Source organism: Ranitomeya variabilis, chromosome 2 (assembly GCF_051348905.1).
Source record: "Ranitomeya variabilis isolate aRanVar5 chromosome 2, aRanVar5.hap1, whole genome shotgun sequence".
Lineage (NCBI taxonomy): Eukaryota > Metazoa > Chordata > Amphibia > Anura > Dendrobatidae > Ranitomeya > Ranitomeya variabilis.
Genome location: NC_135233.1, coordinates 873,126,296 through 873,146,520, shown reverse-complemented (window position 1 = coordinate 873,146,520; position 20,225 = coordinate 873,126,296). Strand labels below are relative to the sequence as shown.

Below are 20,225 nucleotides of genomic sequence, written 5' to 3'. Positions count from 1 at the left end.
TCACGGCACACTGGGTTAATATGGTGGATGCAGGGTCCACAGGGGACAGAAATATTGGGACAGTTCTGCCTAGCCCACGGTGTAGGAAACAGTTGGCTGTAGGCATTCTTCCCCCCTCCTCCTCCTCGTCCTCTAGCAGAAGCGAGAGCTCGTCCACAGACCGCAGTCGCACGACCACTCCATCCTCAGCTGCCACTGTTGCACACGAGGTGTCCAATTATGGAACAGCTTGTGGCAAGCGTCAGCAGGCTGTATTGGCAATGAAGTGTTTGGGCGACAACAAACACACCGCGGAAGTTCTTTCCGAGTTCTTGCAGCAAGAAACTCAGTCATGGCTGGGCACTGTACATCTTGAGGCAGGCAAGGTAGTGAGTGACAACGGAAGGAATTTTATGGCTGCCATAGCCCTTTCACAACTGAAACACATTCCTTGCCTGGCTCACACCTTAAACCTGGTGGTGCAGTGTTTCCTCAAAACTTATCCGGGGTTACCCGACCTGCTGCTGAAAGTGCGCAGACTTTGCTCTCACATTCGCCGTTTGCCCATACACTCCGTCCTTATGCAGAACCATCAGCGGTCTTTGAACCTTCCCCAGCATCGCCTAATCATAGACGATGCAGCAAGGTGGAACTCCACACTGCACATGCTTCATAGACTGTGCAAACAGAGGCGTGCTGTTATGTATTTGTGGGAGGATACACATACATGGGCAGGCAGTTGGATGGCAGACATGGAGTTGTCATCTGTGCAGTGGTCGAAGCTCCAAGACCTGTGTAAAGTCCTTCAGTGTTTTGAGGAATGCACATGGCTGGTTAGTGCAGACAACGCCATAATAAGCATGAGCATCCCCCTAATGCGTCTGCTGATGCAAAGTTTGACGCACATAAAGGAGCAGGCGTCTGCAGCCGAGGACGAGGGAAGCCTTGATGACAGTCAGCCATTGTCTGCTCATGGAAGTCTACAGGACGAGGTGGCGGCCGAAGAGGAGGAGGAAAAAGAGGATGGTGGGGATGAGTATTTTTTGGGTGAGGAAGCTTCTCAGGGGGCAATAGAAAGTGCTGGCGGTGCAAGGCCGCGTTCAGGGTTTTTGAGGGAGACAAGTGACGTTGATTTGCCCAAAAGTGCTCCTCAACCCAGCATATGCACTGACTTGACAACTGGAACATTGGCCCACATGGCGGATTATGCCTTGCGTATCCTCAAAAGGGACCCACGCATTATAAAAATGATGACCGATGACGATTACTGGTTAGCCTGCCTCCTTGATCCTCGTTATAAAGGCAAATTGCTAAATATCATGCCACATGAGAACCTCGAACAAATATTGGCAACCAAACAAGCTACTCTTGTAGACCTTTTGATTCAGGCATTCCCAGCACACAGCGCTGGTGATGGTTCTCACACGAGCTGCAGGGGGCAACAGGGCAGAGGTGTTAGAGGTGCACAATTAAGAAGAGGGATTTTCTGACCAGGTTGTGGAGTGATTTCGCAATGACCGCAGACACGACAGGTACTGCAGCATCAATTCAAAGTGACAGGAGACAGCATTTGTCCAGTATGGTTACTAACTATTTTTCCTCCATTAACGATGTTCTCCCTCAACCGTCATTCCCCTTTGATTACTGGGCATCCAAAATAGACACCTGGCCTGAATTGGCCGAATACGCATTGCAGGAGCTTGCTTGCCCAGCAGCTAGTGTGCTATCAGAAAGAGTATTCAGTGCTGCTGGTTGAATACTAACCGAAAAAAGGACTCGTCTGGCTACCCAAAATGTTGATGATCTAACCTTGATTAAAATGAACCACTCATGGATTTCAAATTATTTTGCCCCACCTTTCCCAGCTGACACCTAGCTTTCCTGTAAAAAGGTCTTGCTTTGGGACTGGTATTACTGACTGTTCCAATCTCTTAATTTGCTGCGGCTGTTTGTCCAGCATACGACATGTTTACACCTCCCTAAATGGTGCAAGCACCCGTCAGAGTGCCGTTTGTCTGAAGAGGTGGGTGTGCCCACTTTTGGTCGACGGCACTGGCACAGGGTCCCTCATAGTACAATGAAGTGTCTCTGGTGGTGGTGGCGCGCACCCAACGTCAGACACACCGTTGTAACATGAGGGGCCCTGGGCTTGTACCGCCGCCCAGGAGAGAGTTTCCCCCCCCCAGGTCAAACTTTGCTTTACCACTTGCAAAATTATCTCTCGGTGCTCCACCACTGTTTAGTCTATGTGCTGAAATCCTTCAATGGCTGGCACAGACAATAACAATTTGATGACATGTATGATGCTAGTTAAAATAGTCAGGGGACCTGTCCTACATTTACACCAGTAAATACTTTGTGCAAAATTATTTTATCAGAAAGTCAGCATAGGAGCACACCCCTGTACCTAAGTATGCCACCTTTTTTTTTTGGGGGGGGGGCTTTGGGAGACGTTAACATCTATTTTGTTTTTGGGAGTACTTACTGTGTCAGACACTCCTTCCAATTGTCCTCCGCTGACCACACCAATGCTGCCTGTGTACCCCTGTCACCAAATGTAAGCTGCATAGAGCCTATTTTATTATTTTAGGCCTAGGAATTCTGTCTGTGGTCCCTCCTTCCAATTGTCCTCCGCTGACCACACCAATGCTGCCTGTGTACCCCTGTTGCCAAATTTAAGCTGCATAGAGCCTATTTTATTATTTTAGGCCTAGGAATTCTGTCTGCGGTCCCTCCTTCCAATTGTCCTCCACTGACCACACCAATGCTGCCTGTGTACCCCTGTCGACAAATTTAAGCTGCATAGAGCCTATTTTAATAGTTTGGGCCTAGGAAGTCTGTCTGCGGTCCCTCCTTCCAATTTTCCTCCACTGACCACACCAATGCTGCCTCTGTACCCCTGCCACATAATGGAAGCTGCATAGAGCCTATTTTATTATTTTAGGCCTAGGAAGTCTGTCTGCGGTCCCTCCTTTCAATTGTCCTCCGCTGACCACACCAATGTTGCCTGTGTACCCCTGTAACCAATTTAAAACTGCATAGAGCCAACTTTAACACATACTACCTTTGTCTGTCTGCGACACTAAATCACGCTGTCCTCCACTGAAAAAGCTGAGCTTCAACCTTCAGGCTCTCATTAAGTATTTTTAAATGTAACACTGCAGTTGCCCTACTACTTGGGTTGGGGCCTAGTAACGGTGCCTGACGCTCCTTGGTGTTCTCCTCCTCCTTGGTGATCTCCTCCAGGTTGCCTTGTCTGAGCTTCAACCTTCAGGCTCTCATTAAGTAGTTGTTTAGATAAGACAGCAGTTGCCCTACTACTTTGGTTGGGGCCTAGTGTCACGATCCCTTAGCCGCTGCCACCAATATGTCACGGATTGGGGTGACTTTAGACCAACAGACGGCTATCACATGTGCAGGGGGCTTATCCTAGTTATCCCTCCACTGCCACAATGTGATGAAAAAACACACACGAGGATCGGGACATCTTAGTTTGAGCAGGGGCTTATTTTAGGTATCCCACTGCTCTTCAATATACCATGAACTGCAGGGATTTGTGTATATCCCGCTTACAGTTCCACTTAAACCTTGCAGCTCTCTGGCGCCCCCCTTTCTGTCAGGTCAGATTAGGTACTGCAACTAGGGTAATTAGTCACCAGAAAGGCTGCCTGCTATGTACTGGCTATTGGGCACACTGCAGCGACGCGATAACTACTCCCACTCAGGCAGGAACAATAATTATCAATGCCGCAGTCGCTGCAAAGTCACCCAAAGGCACAGTGCACACAGTAGTGCCGCCACCAGCATTCCTTTCAGAAGACAGGGTACGTTTAGAGCATGGAGAATGAACTAGTATGAAATATTATACTCATAAAGTTTATGCAGTGTTTATATCAAAATATTTTACAAAGATGTTACAAATGAGACAGTTGCAAATATGTACAAGGTAATTATAACATAAAGAGGATTAAAGGAGAAAAGATAACACTCACGTGTTCTTAGTTCATATCAGTTCAGGCAAAAACCATGCTGGTGGGCGGAGCTCCCAAAAATCCCAATGCATGAGGTACAGCTCTTCAGATCAGACTCACATGTTCTTCCAGCAACAGACTGACCGCTGGAGTCTGGCCAAAACAGTTATAGCTCAGCTTGGTGACATCACCAAAAAGGGCTGGCTATCCCAGACCCTCCTACCTTTTCCATCTAAGTGTAAGCTAAATTTTCTAAGACTTGTAATTCCGCTACCGAACATGTCAGAATCATACCACATCCAGCACTCATCTCGGATTAATGTGGGCATTCTAATGAGATCAAATATGTCCTATTATTTACAGAGCAATCCCTACTTTTTTACCAGATGGAGTTAGAAGCCTGTGCTTAGGGTGGCTGATAAAGCCGCCGAGGGAGATTCCAAATATGTATTTATTATTCTCCTATCTTAACTAGTTTGCCTAATATCTTACAATAACAGAACAAAGGACCACATGGTTTAACAGGGATTTGTGCCTATGCAAGCATAATGAACCTTCCTGGGAGTGGGGGCAGGACAGAGCATTGAGAAGAATAGCTTCACACACAAGCTTCAGGTTACCCAGTGCCTGCCATGTGTTTTTGGGACCATGGTCAGAAGTGCAAAAATCCATCAGCTATGGTTTTTACATTATCGTGACATACATTTCCCTCACACCTAGTCACGGTGTCTGACGCTCCTTGGTGTTCTCCTCCTTGGTGTTCTCCTCCAGGTTTCCTTGTCTGAGCTTCAACCTTCAGGCTTTCATTAAGTATTTTTAAATGTAACACTGCAGTTGCCCTACTACTTGGGTTGAGGCCTAGTAACGGTGTCTGATGCTCCTTGGTGTTCTCCTCCTCTTTGGTGTTCTCCTCCTCCCTGGTGATCTCCTCCAGGTTTCCTTGTCTGAGCTTCAACCTTCAGGCTCTCATTAAGTAGTTGTTTAGATAAGACAGCAGTTGCCCTACTACTTTGTTTGGGGCCTAGTCACGGTGTCTGACGCTCCTGGGTTTCCTCCTGTTTGGTTTTCTTGAGCTTCAACCTTCAGGCTCTCATTAGGTAGTTGTTAATGTAACACTGCAGTTGGCCTACTAGTTTGGTTGGGGCCTAGTAACGGTGTCTGCCGCTGTTTGGTGTTCTCCTCCACTGAACAAAGCAGTGCCGCCTGTTTCCTACTGTTACCAATTTAGAACTGCATTTAGCCTAGTTACTTATTTGGCCCTACTCACTGTGTCAGCCTCTCATTACAGTTGTCCTCCACTGAACAAAGCAATGCCGCCTGGTTAGTCCTGTTACCAATTTTGAACTGCATTTAGGCCACTTTATTATTTGGGCCTAGATCTGTGTTTCCTCCTCATCCTGCCCATTGCCCAGCCAGTGCTAGATGAGTCTGCTGGTACATTGACCCAGACCACTACATTCCCCTTGCACTCTACACAGCCTGAATCTGACCCTGCTGAAAGTCAGGTTCCTCTTCCCGCATACTATACCACCTTACACGGGGACAAAGAGGAAGGTGCAGGTGAAAGTGCAGGTTCCTTCATCAGGTGGGGGGGCCCACTCATTGGCGACGTCACTGGCACAGGGCCCCTCATAGTACGGAAAAGTGTCGATGCCGGTGGGAGGCGCCCCTGCCGTGCAAACACACCGCCGTACTGTGAGGGGCCCTGTGCCAGTGCCAATGCGAACGAGTGGGACCCCCTGCTTGCTCAGGATCACAGCACTTGCAACATTGCAGTACTTACCTCTAACTGCTCCACCGCCATGACGTAGTCCACGTTTCCTGTGCCCACTACAAACTTGAACCAGCCCTACCCCCCACAACTTTAGCCAAATGACCCCCAAATTTTCAATGGCTACCTATTTTTATAAGGTAAATTAAGATTGACAAGCTTAAGTAGCAAGAATTGATAATTTTGGCATTAAAATGGGCACTGTAGGTGTTTTCCTGGCCTCCACTCACTGCCCACTATGCTTCCCCATTGACTTGCATTGGGTTTCGTGTTTCCGCCGATCCACGACCCCGACTTTTCAAGAAGATCGGCCGATTTCACTCGACTCGACTTTTGACAAAGTCGGGTTTCGCAAAACCCGACTCGACCCCAAAAAAGTAAAAGTCGCTCAACCCTAGCAGTGACAAATAGAATGGCAATTAACAGGGAGAAATGCAAGATTCTACATCTGAGCATGAAAAACAAAAATTACATCTACAGAATGGGAGGAAAAAACTAAGCAACTGCTTGTGTTAAAAATCCTTGGTTATATTAATAGATCACAGACTGCACGAGTAGTGTTGAGCGATACTATCCGATACCGATACTTTCAAGTATCGGAAGGTATCGGCCGATACTCGAAAAATATCGGATATCGCCGATACGGATACCCAATACCAATACAAGTCAATGGGACACCAAGTATCGGAAGTTATCCTGGATGGTTCCCAGGGTCTAAAGGAGAGGAAACTCTCCTTCAGGCCCTGGGATCCATATTAATGTGTAAAATAAAGAATAAAAATAAAAAATATTGATATACTCACCCCTCCGACGGAGCCTGGACCTTACCGATGTAACCGGCAGCCTCCGTTCCTAAGAATGAACGCGTGAAGGACCTTCGATGATGTCGCGGCTTGTGATTGCGCTTCCCTGCACTGACTGAGTGCCGGCCCTAACAACAGAGCGGTGACGTCACCGCTGTGCTGTACTTTCACTTTACGGCCGGCGCTCAGTCAGTGCAGGAAGCGGACGCCGGGGGACGCGAAGGTGAGTATGTACTGTTTGTTATTTTTACTTTTACGATGGTAACCAGGGTAAACATCGGGTTACTAAGCGCGGCCCTGCGCTTAGTAACCCGATGTTTACCCTGGTTACAAGCGAACGCATCGTTGGATCGGTGTCACACACACCGATCCAACGATGACAGCGGGAGTTCCAGCGACGAAATAAAGTTCCAAACGATCTGCTACGATGTACGATTCACAGCGGGGTCCCTGATCGCTGCTGCGTGACAGACACAGCGATATCATATGGATATCGCTGGAACGTCACGGATCGTACCGTCATAGCGATCAAAGTGCCACTGTGAGACGGTACCCTAACATTCTATGATTCTATGATATTTGTGATAAGCACCTTTATATGTGTATACAGTGGGGATGGAAAGTATTCAGACCCCTTTAATTGTTTCATTGCAACCATTTAGTAAATTTAAAAAAGTTCATCTTTTTCTCATTAATGTACACTATGCACCCGATCTTGACTGAAAAAAAACAGAAATGAAGAAATTTTTGCAAATTTAAAAAAAATAAATAAAACCGGAAATATCACGTGGTCATAAGTATTCAGACCCTTTGCTCAGTATTGAGTAGAAGCACCCTTTTGAGTTAGGCTACTTTCACATTTGCGTTGCATCAGGCGCAGGTTTGGCGACGCATAGCGACGCATGCGTCATGCGCCCCTATATTTAACATGGGGGCGCATGGACATGCGTTGTTTTGCGTTTTGTGACGCATGCGTCATTTTTGGCGCAAGCGTCAGGGCGCAGAGGACGCAGCATGTTGCATTTTTTTTGCGTCCAAAATCAAGCCAAAAATGGACGCATGCGTCACAAAACAATGCGTTTTTGCATGCGTTTTGCATGCGTTGTGCGTTGCGTTGCTGACGCAACGCCCAACAACGCAAATGTGTGCGTAGCCTTACTACAGTCATGAGTCTTCTTGGGATGATGCAATAAGTTTTTCACACCTGGATTTGGGTATCCTATGCCATTCTTCCTTGCAGATCCTCTCCAGTTCCGTCAATTTGGATGGTGAACATTGATAAACAGCCTTTTTCAGGTCTCTCCACAGATCCTCAATTGAGTTTAGGTCAGGGCTCTGGCTGGGCCAGTCAAGAATGGTCACAGAGTTGTTCTGAAGCCATTCCTTTATTATTTTAGCTGTGTGCTTAGGGCAATTGTCTTGTTGGAAGGTGAATCTTCGGCCAAGCCTGAAGTCCAGAGCACTCTGGAAGAGGTTTTTCATCCAGGATATCTCTGTACTTGGTCACATTCATATTTCCTCCAATTGCAACCAGTCGTCCTGTCTCTGCAGCTTTGATTTGCCTCAATTCTGTCTCTGAGCTCCTTGGTCAGTTCCTTTGACCTCATGATTCTCATTTGGTCTGACATTCACTGTGAGCTGTGCGGTCTTATATAGACAGGTGTGTGACTTTCGAAATCAAGTCCTATCAGTTTAAGTAAACACAGCTAGACATCAATGAAGGAGTAGAACCATCTCAAGGAGGATCACAAGGAAATGGACAGCATGTGACTTAAATATGAGCAAAGGGTCTAAATACTTATAACCATGTGATATTTCAGTTTTTCTTTTTTAATAAATTTGCAAAAATTTCTACATCTCTTTTTTCCATCAAGATGGGGTGCTGAATGTACATTAATGAGAAAATAAATGAACTATTTTGAATTTACCGAATGGCTGCAATGAAACAAAGAGTGAAAAATTTAAGAGGCTTGTAACTCTTAATGAATCAGGAGCCTCACACTCCACCCTGCTCACTCATCAAGAACAACATGAAAGTCTTGATAAATTGTGGCTTATGTCTTTTAATTTATCTCTGCTTACCATCCCCTCTGCAGAGGAACATCATGCCCTTATAGACTGTATGTTAAACTTTCAAACCTGGAACTATAATTATTTGTTGTACATAGAGGAAAGACAAGCCCATGGATTATGTTAATATTTATCAGGTATTACCTGCAAGACACACCTTCCACAATTTTTTATATACACATGTTGATAGCCCTATTTTTTTTTTCAGATGCGATGTCAGTTATGATCATATTGCAAATTGCTGCTTATATGTTTCTCATCTTTTCTGATATCGAGTCAGTATACATTTCTATGCAGGTAAAGTATTTTAGATTGAATATATGTTCAAAGCTCAAATCTTATTTTTTTTGTAAATGTCTATTTTCTTTGTACAATACTTCACATAATACTTTAATTTTCTAGTGTCTGTTTCATCAAACGTTACAACTCAATATTACTGCTCTTATTAACTATGAAGATAGACAACTACAAAGTAATGTCTGAGCATCGATTTTACTTTACAAAGATTACTAGCTAAGCAACTAATTAAATTTATAAGATCGTTGACTTCATTATTTTTCATTAAAATATGAAAAGAGATATAAATATAGTAAATAAATACTATGCAGAAAAAGTTTGGTTCATACCTTCATCATTGTTGTTAGCTGTAACAGAAACCGTAGAGTAGGGTTGAGCGAAACAGATCTGTCATTTTCAGAAATCGCCGACTTTTAGGCAAAGTCGGGTTTCATGAAACCCGAACCGATCCTAGTGTGGGATCGGCCATGCGGTACACGATCAGAGCGCCAAAGTCGCGTTTCGTATGACGCTGTTACCGCCGTTTTTCATCCAATGAAGGAGGACGCAGAGTGTGGGCAGCGTGATGACATAGGTCTCTGTCCCCACCATCTTAGACAAGGGCATGGCAGTGATTGGCTTGCTGTCTGCGGCGTCACAGGGGCTATAAAGGGGCGTGCACGCCAACCGCCATCTTACTTCTGCCGATCTGAGCATAGGGAGAGGTTGCTGCAGTTAGTCAGAAGCAGGGACAGAGTTAGGGAGGAAATATAAACCCCAAAACCGCTTGTGCTGGAGCAATTTTCACTGTCCCACACCACCTTTTTGTGCAGGGACAGTGGAGGTCATATTTTAGTGCAGCAGCTGCATAGCTGTGTGCACGGTGCTGTGGAAACCAACTGCTTTTTTCAAAGCAAAAATCCTGTTGCTCCTTTCTGCACAGTTACCGGTCTTGTTTATTTGTCCACACTTTTTGGTTCTGAAGTCCTTTTTATTGCTGCCATACTTGTCCTGAGATCATTGTAGGGACTAGGGAGCGTGTTATTGCAGTAATTTTTTTTTTTTTTTTTTTTTTTTTTTAATAATTACAGCCACTTTCTGCCATGTTCATAGTGTTGTGTTATACCACTGGGCCAGAGTTGTGGTTCAGTGTCTCCTCCCCAAAAATGAGGAAGTCTGGTGGAAGAGGCCGTGGGCGGGGGTTGCCAGCTAGTACTGATGGTGGTGGTGGTGCTGCATCTGGTGGTAGTGGCAAAAGCACAGTAGCACCTAAGGCTGGAGGTGTTGAGCCTGCGTCATCGTCTGGCTACACAAGGCCTTGAAGGCTCCCTTACCTGGGAGTCGGAAAACAGCTTTTAAAGCCGGAGCAGCAGGAAAAAGTTTTGTCTTTCCTTGCTTACTCAGCCTCTAGCGCTTTCGCCTCCTCTTCCCAAAGTTCAAAATCTAAGAGCAGCCAGTCGTCAGTGGATGCTTCCGGTCCGGAAAAAGATGTTTCCTTGTGTCCTTCTCCCAAACCAAAAGTGAAGGATGCGTCAGGCGACACTACAGGTTACTCCATGGAGCTCTTTACCCATAACGTGCAAGGGTTAGAAAGGGAAATTGTACACTGCCCATTACAAGAAGAATCGGACATGGAGTGCACTGATGCACAGCCACAGCTAGATTATGATGCTGTTCCATTGATTCAGATCACTACATTGACCTCGCAGTTTCCTGAGCCAGAATCTGACCCTGATGAGACTATGGTGCCCTGTCCCGAACGCTATAGCACCGGCTTACATGGTGACACTGAGGAAGGTGCACATGACATTGTGGAGGAGGAGGTGATAGATGACCCAGTTCTTGACCCAGATTGGCAGCCATTGGGGGAAGAGGGTGCCGCTGGCACTAGCTCACAAGCGGAGGAGGGTTATCTTCAGCAACACCAATCTACATCGCAACAGCTGTCATCAGCCAGGGCCATATCAGGCCCAAAACGTGTGACAAAAACAGTTTTAGGACAGCGTGGCCAACCGCTGAAAGTTGCACAGCGTGCAATGCCTGAAAAGGAATTCCATAGTAGGAAGAGTGCAGTGTGGCATTTTTTTGACCAAGATCCCAATGATCAGTCTAAAGTGATCTGTAAGAAATGCTTAAAGACCTTTAGCAGAGGGAAGATTCTTCAAAATTTAAATACAACGTGCATGCGTAGACATTTAACCAGCATGCACTTGCAAGCCTGGACTAATTACCAAACGTCCAGTACCGTTGGTGCACCTGGTCAGAATGAAGGTAGTCAGCAACACTACATTGCTCCCCTCACTGTAAGCCCACTGGTTCGGACACCACAAGCAGCAAATGTGGAGGGATCGTCACAAGGCCAAAGCAGGCAGGGAATCAGAAGGTTATTGGTGGGAAGCACTGTATATAGGCCAACATCACCAACTGTCTCTCAATCCGCCATGTCCACCACCACCACCGCTAGTTCCACCATCTGCAGGTCTCCTGTCCAGCTCACCCTTGAAGAGACTCTCATGAGGAAAAGAAAGTAATCCTCTCATCCGCGTACACAGGGTTTGAACACCCACATTGCCAGATTAATCTCGTTAGAGATGATGCCCTACCGGTTGGTTGAAAGCAAAGCTTTCAAAGACCTGATGGCCTACGCACTACCATGCTATGACCTACCCAGTCATCACTTCTTTGCGAGAAAAGCCATCCCAGCCCTCCACCAGCATGTCAAAGACCGCATTGTCCATGCACTGAGGCAGTCTGTCAGTGGAAAGGTGCACCTCACCACAGATGCATGGACCAGTAGGCATGGCCAGGGACGTTACGTGTCCATCATGGCACACTGGGTTAATGTGGTGGATGCAGGGTCCACAGGGGACAGCCATAGTGGGACAGTTCAGCCTAGCCCACAGTCTAGGAAACAGTTGGCAGTAGGCGTTCGACACCCCTCCTCCTCCTCCTCCTCCAGAAGCGACAGCTCGTCCACAGAGTGCAGTCGCCTGGCAACTCCATCCGCAGCTGCCAGTGTTGCACACGAGGTGTCTCATTATGGAACAGCTAGTGGTCAGCGTCAGCAGGCTGTGTTGGAAATGAAGTGTTTGGGCGACAACAGACACACCGCTGAAGTACTGGCCGAGTTCCTGCAGCAAGAAAGGAATTTTATGGCTGCCATAGCCCTTTCACAACTTAAACATATACCTTGCTTGGCTCACACTTTGAACCTGGTGGTGCAGTGCTTCCTGAAAAATTATCCGGAGTTACCAGTCCTGCTCCTGAAGGTGTGAAAACTTTGTTCGCACATCCGCCGGTCGCCCTTACACTCCAGCTGTATGCTGAACCATCAGCAATCACTAAATCTTCCACAGCACCACCTAATTATAGATGTTGCAACAAGGTGGAACTCCACACTGCACATGGTTCAGAGGCTGTGTGAAAAGAGGCGTGCTGTCATTTATTTGTGGGAGGATACGCATACACAGGCAGGCAGTTGGATGGCAGACATGGAGTTGTCTGGTGTGCAGTGGTCGAAGCTACAAGACCTCTGTCAAGTCCTTCAGTGTTTTGAGGAATGCACATGGCTGGTAAGTGCAGATAACGCCATCATAAGCATGAGCATCCCACTAATGTGTCTGCTGATGCAAAGTTTGACGCACATTAAGGTGCAGGCATCTGCAGCCGAGGAGGAGGGAAGCCTTGATGACTGTCAGCCATTGTCTGGTCAGGGAACTGTCCAGGACGAGGTGGCGGATGAAGAGGATGAGGAGGAGGATGATAGTGATGAAAATGTATGGGAGGAGGGAGCTTCTCAGTGGGCAATAGAAACTGGTGCCGTTCTAAGGTCTGGTACAGGTTTCTTGCGGGACACTTGTGATGTAGATTTACAAGAAAGTGCTCCTCAACCTAGCAGAAGCAGTGAATTGACACCTGGAACATTGGCCCACATGGCTGAGTATGCCTTGTGTATCCTAAAAAGGGACCCCCGCATTGTCAAAATGATGACCGATGACAATTACTGGTTGGCCTGCCTACTGGATCCACGCTACAAAGGGAAATTGCAAAATATCATGCCACCTGAGAACCTAGAGCAAATATTGGCTACCAAACAAGCAACTCTTGTAGACTGTTTGGTTCTGGCATTCCCAGCACACAGCGGTGGTGATGGTTCTCACACGAGCCATAGGGGGCAACATGGCAGAGGTGCGAGTGGTGCAGAAATCTGAAGTGGCGTTGGACAGAGGGGTTTTATGACAAGGTTGTGGAGTGATTTTTCAATGACCGCTGACACGACAGGGACAGCTGCATCGATTCAAAGTGACAGGAGACAGCATTTGTCCAGTATAGTTACAAACTACTTTTCCTCCCTTATCGATGTTCTCCCTCACAGGTCATTCCCTTTTGATTACTGGGCATCTAAACTAAACACCTGGCCTGAATTGGCAGAATATGCATTACAGGAGCTCGCTTGCCCTGCTGCCAGTGCTATCAGAAAGAGTCTTCAGTGCTGCTGGCCCAATACTGACCGAAAAAAGGACACGTCTGACTACCCAAAATGTTGATGATCTAACCTTCATTAAAATGAACCAATCATGGATTTCAAATTCTTTTGCCCCACCTTCCCCTGCTGACACGTAGCTTTCCTTTAAAAAGGTCTTGCTTTTTGAATCCTCTTACTGACTTCTCCAATTCCTCCATTTGCTGCTGCTGAATGTCCACCATAGGCCATTTTTAACACCTCCCTAAATGGGCTGACTCCCCCCACGGGCCCGTGGTCACCACTTGGCGCAAGCACCCGTGCGAGTGCCGTTTGCCTGGAGAGGTGGGTGTGCCCACTTTTGGCCGACGGCACTGGCACAGGGTCCCTCATAGTACAATTAAGTGTCTCTGGCGGTGGGGGTGCACACCCAACGTCAGACACACCGTCGTAATATGAGGGGCCCTGGGCCAGTACCGCCGCCCACGAGAGAGTGTTTCCCCCCCCAGCTGAAACAGTGCTCCACCGCTGTTTAGTCGGTGCTGTTAAATCCTTCAATGGCACTGGCAATACAAATTGAGAGATGATAGTAAATATATACAGGGACCATGCCCTCCATTTTGACCGGTGAATACTTTGCGCGAACTACCGCTATCTGGTACTCAGCAGAGGAACCCACCCCTGTACGTTGCTTTGCCACCTGTTTATTTACGAACATTTTTTTTGCAGATATTTAGCCCGCTTTACTATTTAGGACAATGTACTGTGTCAGCCACTTATTCCAGTTGTCCTCCACCGAACAAAGCAGTGCCACCAGTTTACTCCTGTTACCAGTTTACAACTGCATTGAGCCAACTTTTTTTATTTTAGGCCTAGTAAGTCTGTCTGCACCACTCCTAGCAATTGTCCTCCACTGTCCAAACCAATGCTGCTTATGTACCCCTGTTACCCATTTTTAACTGCATTGAGCCAACTTTTTTATTTTAGGCCTAGTACGTCTGTCTGCACCACTCCTAGCAATCATCCTCCGCTGACCAAACAAATGCTGCCTGTGTACCCCTGTTACCCATTATTAACAGCATTGAGCCTACTTTTTTATTTTAGGCCTAGTAAGTCTGTCTGCGCCACTCCTACCAATCGTCCTCCACTGTCCAAACCAATGCTGCCTGTGTACCCCTGTTACCCATTTTGAACTGCATTGCGCCTTTTTTTAAATTTTAGGCCTAGTAAGTCTGTCTTGGCCACTACAGTCCTAACAATTGTCCTCCGCTTAACAACGCTCTGCCGCCTGTGTACCCCTGTAAACAATTTTAAACTGCATTTAGCCAACTTTTTAAATTTAGGCCTACTACATGTGTCTGTCTGCACCACACAATGCAGCTGTCCTTCACTGCACAAAGCAGAGCCTCAATTTGCTGCCGATATCACATATTAAAGTGCATTTGGCCTACTAGTTTGGTTGGGCCTACTAACGGTGTCTGCCGCTCCTTGGAATTCTCCTGTGTTTTTCTCCTGAGCTTTAATCTTCAGACTTTCGGCCTATAGGAATGTTAAAACTGCATTTGGCCTACTGGATTGGTTGGGCCTACTAACGGTGTCTGCCGCTCGTTGCTGTTCTCCACTGAACAAAGCAGTGCTGCCTGTTTACTCCTGTTACCAATTTTGAACTGCATTTAGCCTACTTTATTCTTTGGGCCTATATCTGTGTTTCCTCCTCATCCTGCCTATTGCCCAGCCACTGCTAGATGAGTCTGGCGGTACATTGACCCAGAACACTACATTCCCCTTGCACTCTACATAGCCAGTATCTGACCCTGCAGAAAGTCTGGTTTCCCTTCCCGCATACTATACCACCTTACACGGGGACAAAGAGGAAGGTGCAGATCAAAGTGCAGGTTCCTTCAACAGGTGGGGGGGGCATACTCGTAGGCGACATCACTGGCACAGGGCCCCTCATAGTATGCAAACGTGTCTCTGCCGGTGGGAGGCGCCCCCCGCCATCAATCACAATGTCATACTTTGAGGGGCCCTGTGCCAGTGGCAATGTGAACGAGTGTGCCCCCCCTGCTTGCTCAGGATCACAGTACTTGCAAAGTTGAAATACTTACCTCTCCCTGCTCCACCGCTGTGATGTAGTCTGCGTTTCCTGGGCCCACGAAAAACTTGAGCCAGCCCTACTCCCCCCACAACTCTTGCCAAATGACCCCCAAATTTTCAATGGCTAACTATTATTATAAGGTAAATTAAGATTGACAAGCTTAAGTAACAAGAATTGATGTTTTTGCCATTAAAATGGGCTCTGTTGGTGTTTTCCTGTCCTCCACTCACTGCCGACTTTGATTCTCCATTGACTTGCATTGGGTTTCGTGTTTCGGTCGGATCCCCGACTTTTCAAAATAATCGGTCGATTTCACCCGACCCGACTTTTGACAAAGTCGGGTTTCGCGAATCCCGACTCGATCCTGAAAAAGTAAAAGTCGCTCAATCCTACCGTAGAGTAGTCCAGGATCAGTTATAGGAGAGATAGACCTACTGCCCACTGATCCATTGACTATGAAGGTCAGTTTTGTGACATCTTGATGTCTATCATTTTGGTTGACTGAGATTATTGCTTCATGGGGAATAAAGGAACATCAAAAGTAAAAAAAAAAACTACTGCTCACCATACTGCTCCTCTTTCTCTCCCTCCATTCCTCAGTACCCCTGTCGCATCTTCTTATCAATGCCACAATCTCTTAATACTCGGGCCTACAAGGCGGGTAATTCTGGCTCAGATGGAGGCCGGGAAGTTCACGTAGTATATCATGACATCGTGACTTTACATGATCTTGTGCGAACCATACCAATCCTTGTGAATGCAGCAGCCAGAGATGTGAGTAGAGATGAGCGAACCTTTCAAGGTTTGGATTTGCCAAATGGATCACCATTTGCACTATTTGCTGAAAGGTTTGATGAACGTACCCGAGCCCCATTACATTTAATGGGAGGCAAAATTAACCAAATTTTTGCTCATTCTTCAGACGCAAAAGGATGAGGGGAAGGGAGACAAACATTAGAATAGGACGGAGTGGGGACCCCTAGGGAGATCTGAAGTTACCCTGTCTACCCTAAATATTCCTAAGTAGGTTCTGCACCTATCGCTGAGCAGGAACCTAATCCCAGTCTGACCCTGGCAATAAACCCTGCTTAGGGAAGAACGGGATACACATTAGTCAATCACCACTACCACTAAAGACAGCTGGGATAGACAACCAAGGGGAACACTTATCTCTAGTAGACTCAGAGATGTTACACAGACGTCCTCCAGCAACACCAAAGAGGAAGATAGCCAACTGCTATAGCTCCAATCCTCAACAGGAGAAAATGGAAACATCACCGGCGATTCCCAGCACCAGTCTGGGAGTCTATAAACACTCTGCTTCAGGTGTGTCAATTAGAGATGGAGAAAGGTTGCCATTGGGTCAAAGAGTCAGAAGTTTTAAGAAGGTGTCTGCAAAGCCAAATGCATAGACCTTCTGCAGCTAGATGCAGTGTGACTGCATGCAGCTTCTGACATATCCATGACATCTCATCTTAGTTTGACATTCAAGTAAAAGCTGCAAATGCTGGCCCTGACCCCAATACCTCATACATGGCTGATTGCTGCCGTGCCATGCTATAGTTTGTGCTGTGGGTGAATTGAGACCACTTTCCCAATGTCTGCTCCTTAGTTGATGTGTTTTGGGAGGTTTTGGGGTTGTCTGAAGGTGTGGTGCATGCATTTGTTTTTGCCTCCCATTGACTTGAATGGCTTTTGGTTTTGTTCGGTGATTATTCGATGAATAAATGATGAATATTGCAAATTCGTCAATTGAAATCTGAAATGAACATTGAAATATTTGCTCATCTCTTTTTACAACTAATAACTTCTCTGTAAATCAAATTTCATGAGAAAATCTGTGTGGACAGGAGAATTGAACATTTTCCTGATCCACTCATCGTTAGTCAAAGAACAATGTAACAGAGTTTCCAAAAGTGAACTCAGACTAAACAAGACAAATATGATGACTTTTAAATTTGCTATTGGAAAAAACGGTGACTGTAAGGAAATCCTTTTTTCATTAAAAGACTCTGCCACTAAGTTTTTACAGAAAAAGTAGAGGCACATGTCTTTATTTCTGTGGTGTGCTAGTTGTTGGGCTTCATACTGTAGTTTTGATAAAACACCATTTTTCTGCTGTTTCTTCGTTATGAACTACGGTGTGTAGTCCTTGATGTTCATGATCTCCTGCTATCGCTACCCCTCACCATTGATGGCACCTGTCTTCCTATGTACAGTGTACAGAGAAATCTGTCAGTTAATAGTGCAGGCAGGATTATAAAAAGCACTTTGTTGGGATAACTAGCAGATCTGCAACAGATAGAACAGTGAAAGTGGAATTAGAGTTTCTGTCACTATTTTATGCTACCTACAGATAGCGAAACGTAAATCTGATGACAGGCTCACTTTTAATGCACCATTGCATGCACATATATTTCATATCCACACAGGCCATCTGTTGAACTAAAGCAAATTCAAATATGATGCATTGTCTTTTTTTGTTAGAATCTGTGTCAATATGGTTAATTATAACATTTGTCAAAATTATGTAAATTTTCTGATTTGAAACTTATCACAATTATTATGAATCAAAACCTTATGATTCCTTATGTATTTTTTAAGTATTATTGTTTGTATAAATCATTGCTTACTCGTCTTTTTATTCATTATTCAGATTGCATGTATGCCATATTACTGGAGAGCGTACATCTTGACCATGGACCTTGTTCTCTTCGTGGTGTCATACTCTACGGAGGTAAATGTTCCTGGAGAATTTTATTCATCAACTATTTACTATAAAATATTTTAGCAAACAAAATATTGCAATTTTTGCCATATTTTCAAAACATGCAGAGAGGAAAACATGCATTGAAATGTTTATGTGCCAGCACGGTGGCTTAGTGGTTAACACTGCAGCCTTGCAGCACTGGGGTTCTGGGTTAAAACCCCACCAAGGACAATATCTGCAAGGAGTTTGTATGTTCTCCCCGTGTTTGCGTGGGTTTCCTCTGTGTACTTTGGTTTCCTCTCACATTCCAAAGACAAACTGATAGGGAATTTAGATTGCGAGCCCCACTGGGGACAGCGATGATAATATCTGTAAAGCCCTGTGGAATTTGTTAGCGCTATATAAAAACAAAGATTAGTATTATTATGTTAAAACTGTTCTCTATTTAAAATGAAATCTGTCAGCGGGTTTTTGCTATGTAATCTGGACGCACCATGAGGTAGGAGCTGAGACCTTGATCACAGCCACCTTAGTTTTCTGGGTGCAGCAGCTATGGTAGAGTCACAGTTTTAATGTGCTGCAGTTCCAGCAAAGAACAGTTGTTGAGCTTTGTATAACCTCATCCACAGCAAAACTTTCTGTGTACATTTTATAGTGACAGAGAGCTGCTAATCAGTGCTGGGGGTATGGTTGGACTAGGATGCACAATGACAGTTGTCCTGTAGTTAGGATCTCCTGCTGATAAAACACCGATTATATTGAAAAAGCAAAACACAGCCCAGTAAGTGACAAATCAATGTAATCAGGGTCTCTACTCCTTCATTATGTTAGATCAATGGTGACCAAATAGTAGACCGCGATATACTGAGGAACCATGAGTTGTTGAATGGTAGATCTTGTAAGTCTCCTGACTTCTAACGTGCTAAGCTCAGTTTCCTCCTCTCAGGTTCCTTTTTTAGTGTCTCTATCACCACCTAACATTCATTGAAGATGTTATAGACACTTGTGAGTCTTGACCTGAAAACAATTGTGTACTGATGTATATGTAGATCTCCAAGACACTCTTCCACCAGCTCTGTGCACAAGATATGGCTGGATACAGCTGGTGAAATACGTAATGAACAAGTCACCAATATTTTAAGTTCATATATTTCTAAATTGCTATTTTCATTATATTCTCACCACATGTCAGTAACAACCTATCAAGCAGGCCAAAAGAAATCAAGCCACAGATGTCCAGAAATTAAGTTATGTGTAATAATGATAAATTGCACAGGAAACAATTATTGAACACAAGAAGAAAGAGAGATGCAAATATCCATGGAAAGTCATGACACCAGCTGAAATCTATCAGTAATTGGAAAGCAATCTTGCCCCTTAATGAAAATAATATCAGCTTGTTTAACAGATGGCTACCAAGGTACAACATAAACAACAACTTATGATGGATAAAACAAATGAGCTGTCTCAAGACCTTTGCAACCTTAACACCTTATAGTCATCGGGCGTAATAGTATGCCGATGTCGGTATCCCTCCATTTGATGTGGGCTCCGGTGGTGAGCCATGTCAGCTGTTTTGAACAGTTGACATGTGCCCGCAATAGCCACGAGTGGAATCGTGATCCACCCGAGGCTATTAACTAGCTAAATGCCGCTGTCAAACGCTGACAGCTTCATTTAAATGGCGCTTACAGCCATCTGGCCTGAAATGCGCACACAGGTGACCTGTGTCACATGATCGCGTGTCACTTTTGTGTTGGTATGACAACCCGAGGTCTCATGGAGACCTCTATGGTTATCACTGCCGGATTGCTGTGAGCACCGCCCTGGGGTCGGCGCTCATAGAAAGTCAGCAATTCTGCTACATAAAGGCGATCTGACCATCACCTCTATGTAGCAGAACCGATCGAGTTGTGCCAGCTTCTGGTCTCCTATAGAGACTATTGAAGCATGGCAAAAGTAAAAAAAGTGTTTAAAAATATAAAAAAATTAAAAAAAATATAAAAGTTCAAATCACCCCCCTTTCGCCCCATTCAAAATAAAACAATATAAATAAAATTAAACCTACACATATTTGATATTTCC

At 45.4% G+C, this 20,225-nt stretch overlaps 1 protein-coding gene across 1 annotated transcript in view; it reads left to right on the top strand.

Moving 5' to 3' along the window:
- The window catches only part of LOC143808065 (putative cation-transporting ATPase 13A4), a 597,320-nt gene that overhangs the window by 565,020 nt on the left and 12,075 nt on the right, over positions 1–20,225 (top strand). The window contains exons 28-29 of the mRNA XM_077290324.1: positions 8,803–8,891; positions 18,087–18,167. Coding sequence (XP_077146439.1) covers positions 8,803–8,891; positions 18,087–18,167 — 170 coding nt within the window. The remainder of the gene's footprint in view (positions 1–8,802; positions 8,892–18,086; positions 18,168–20,225) is intronic.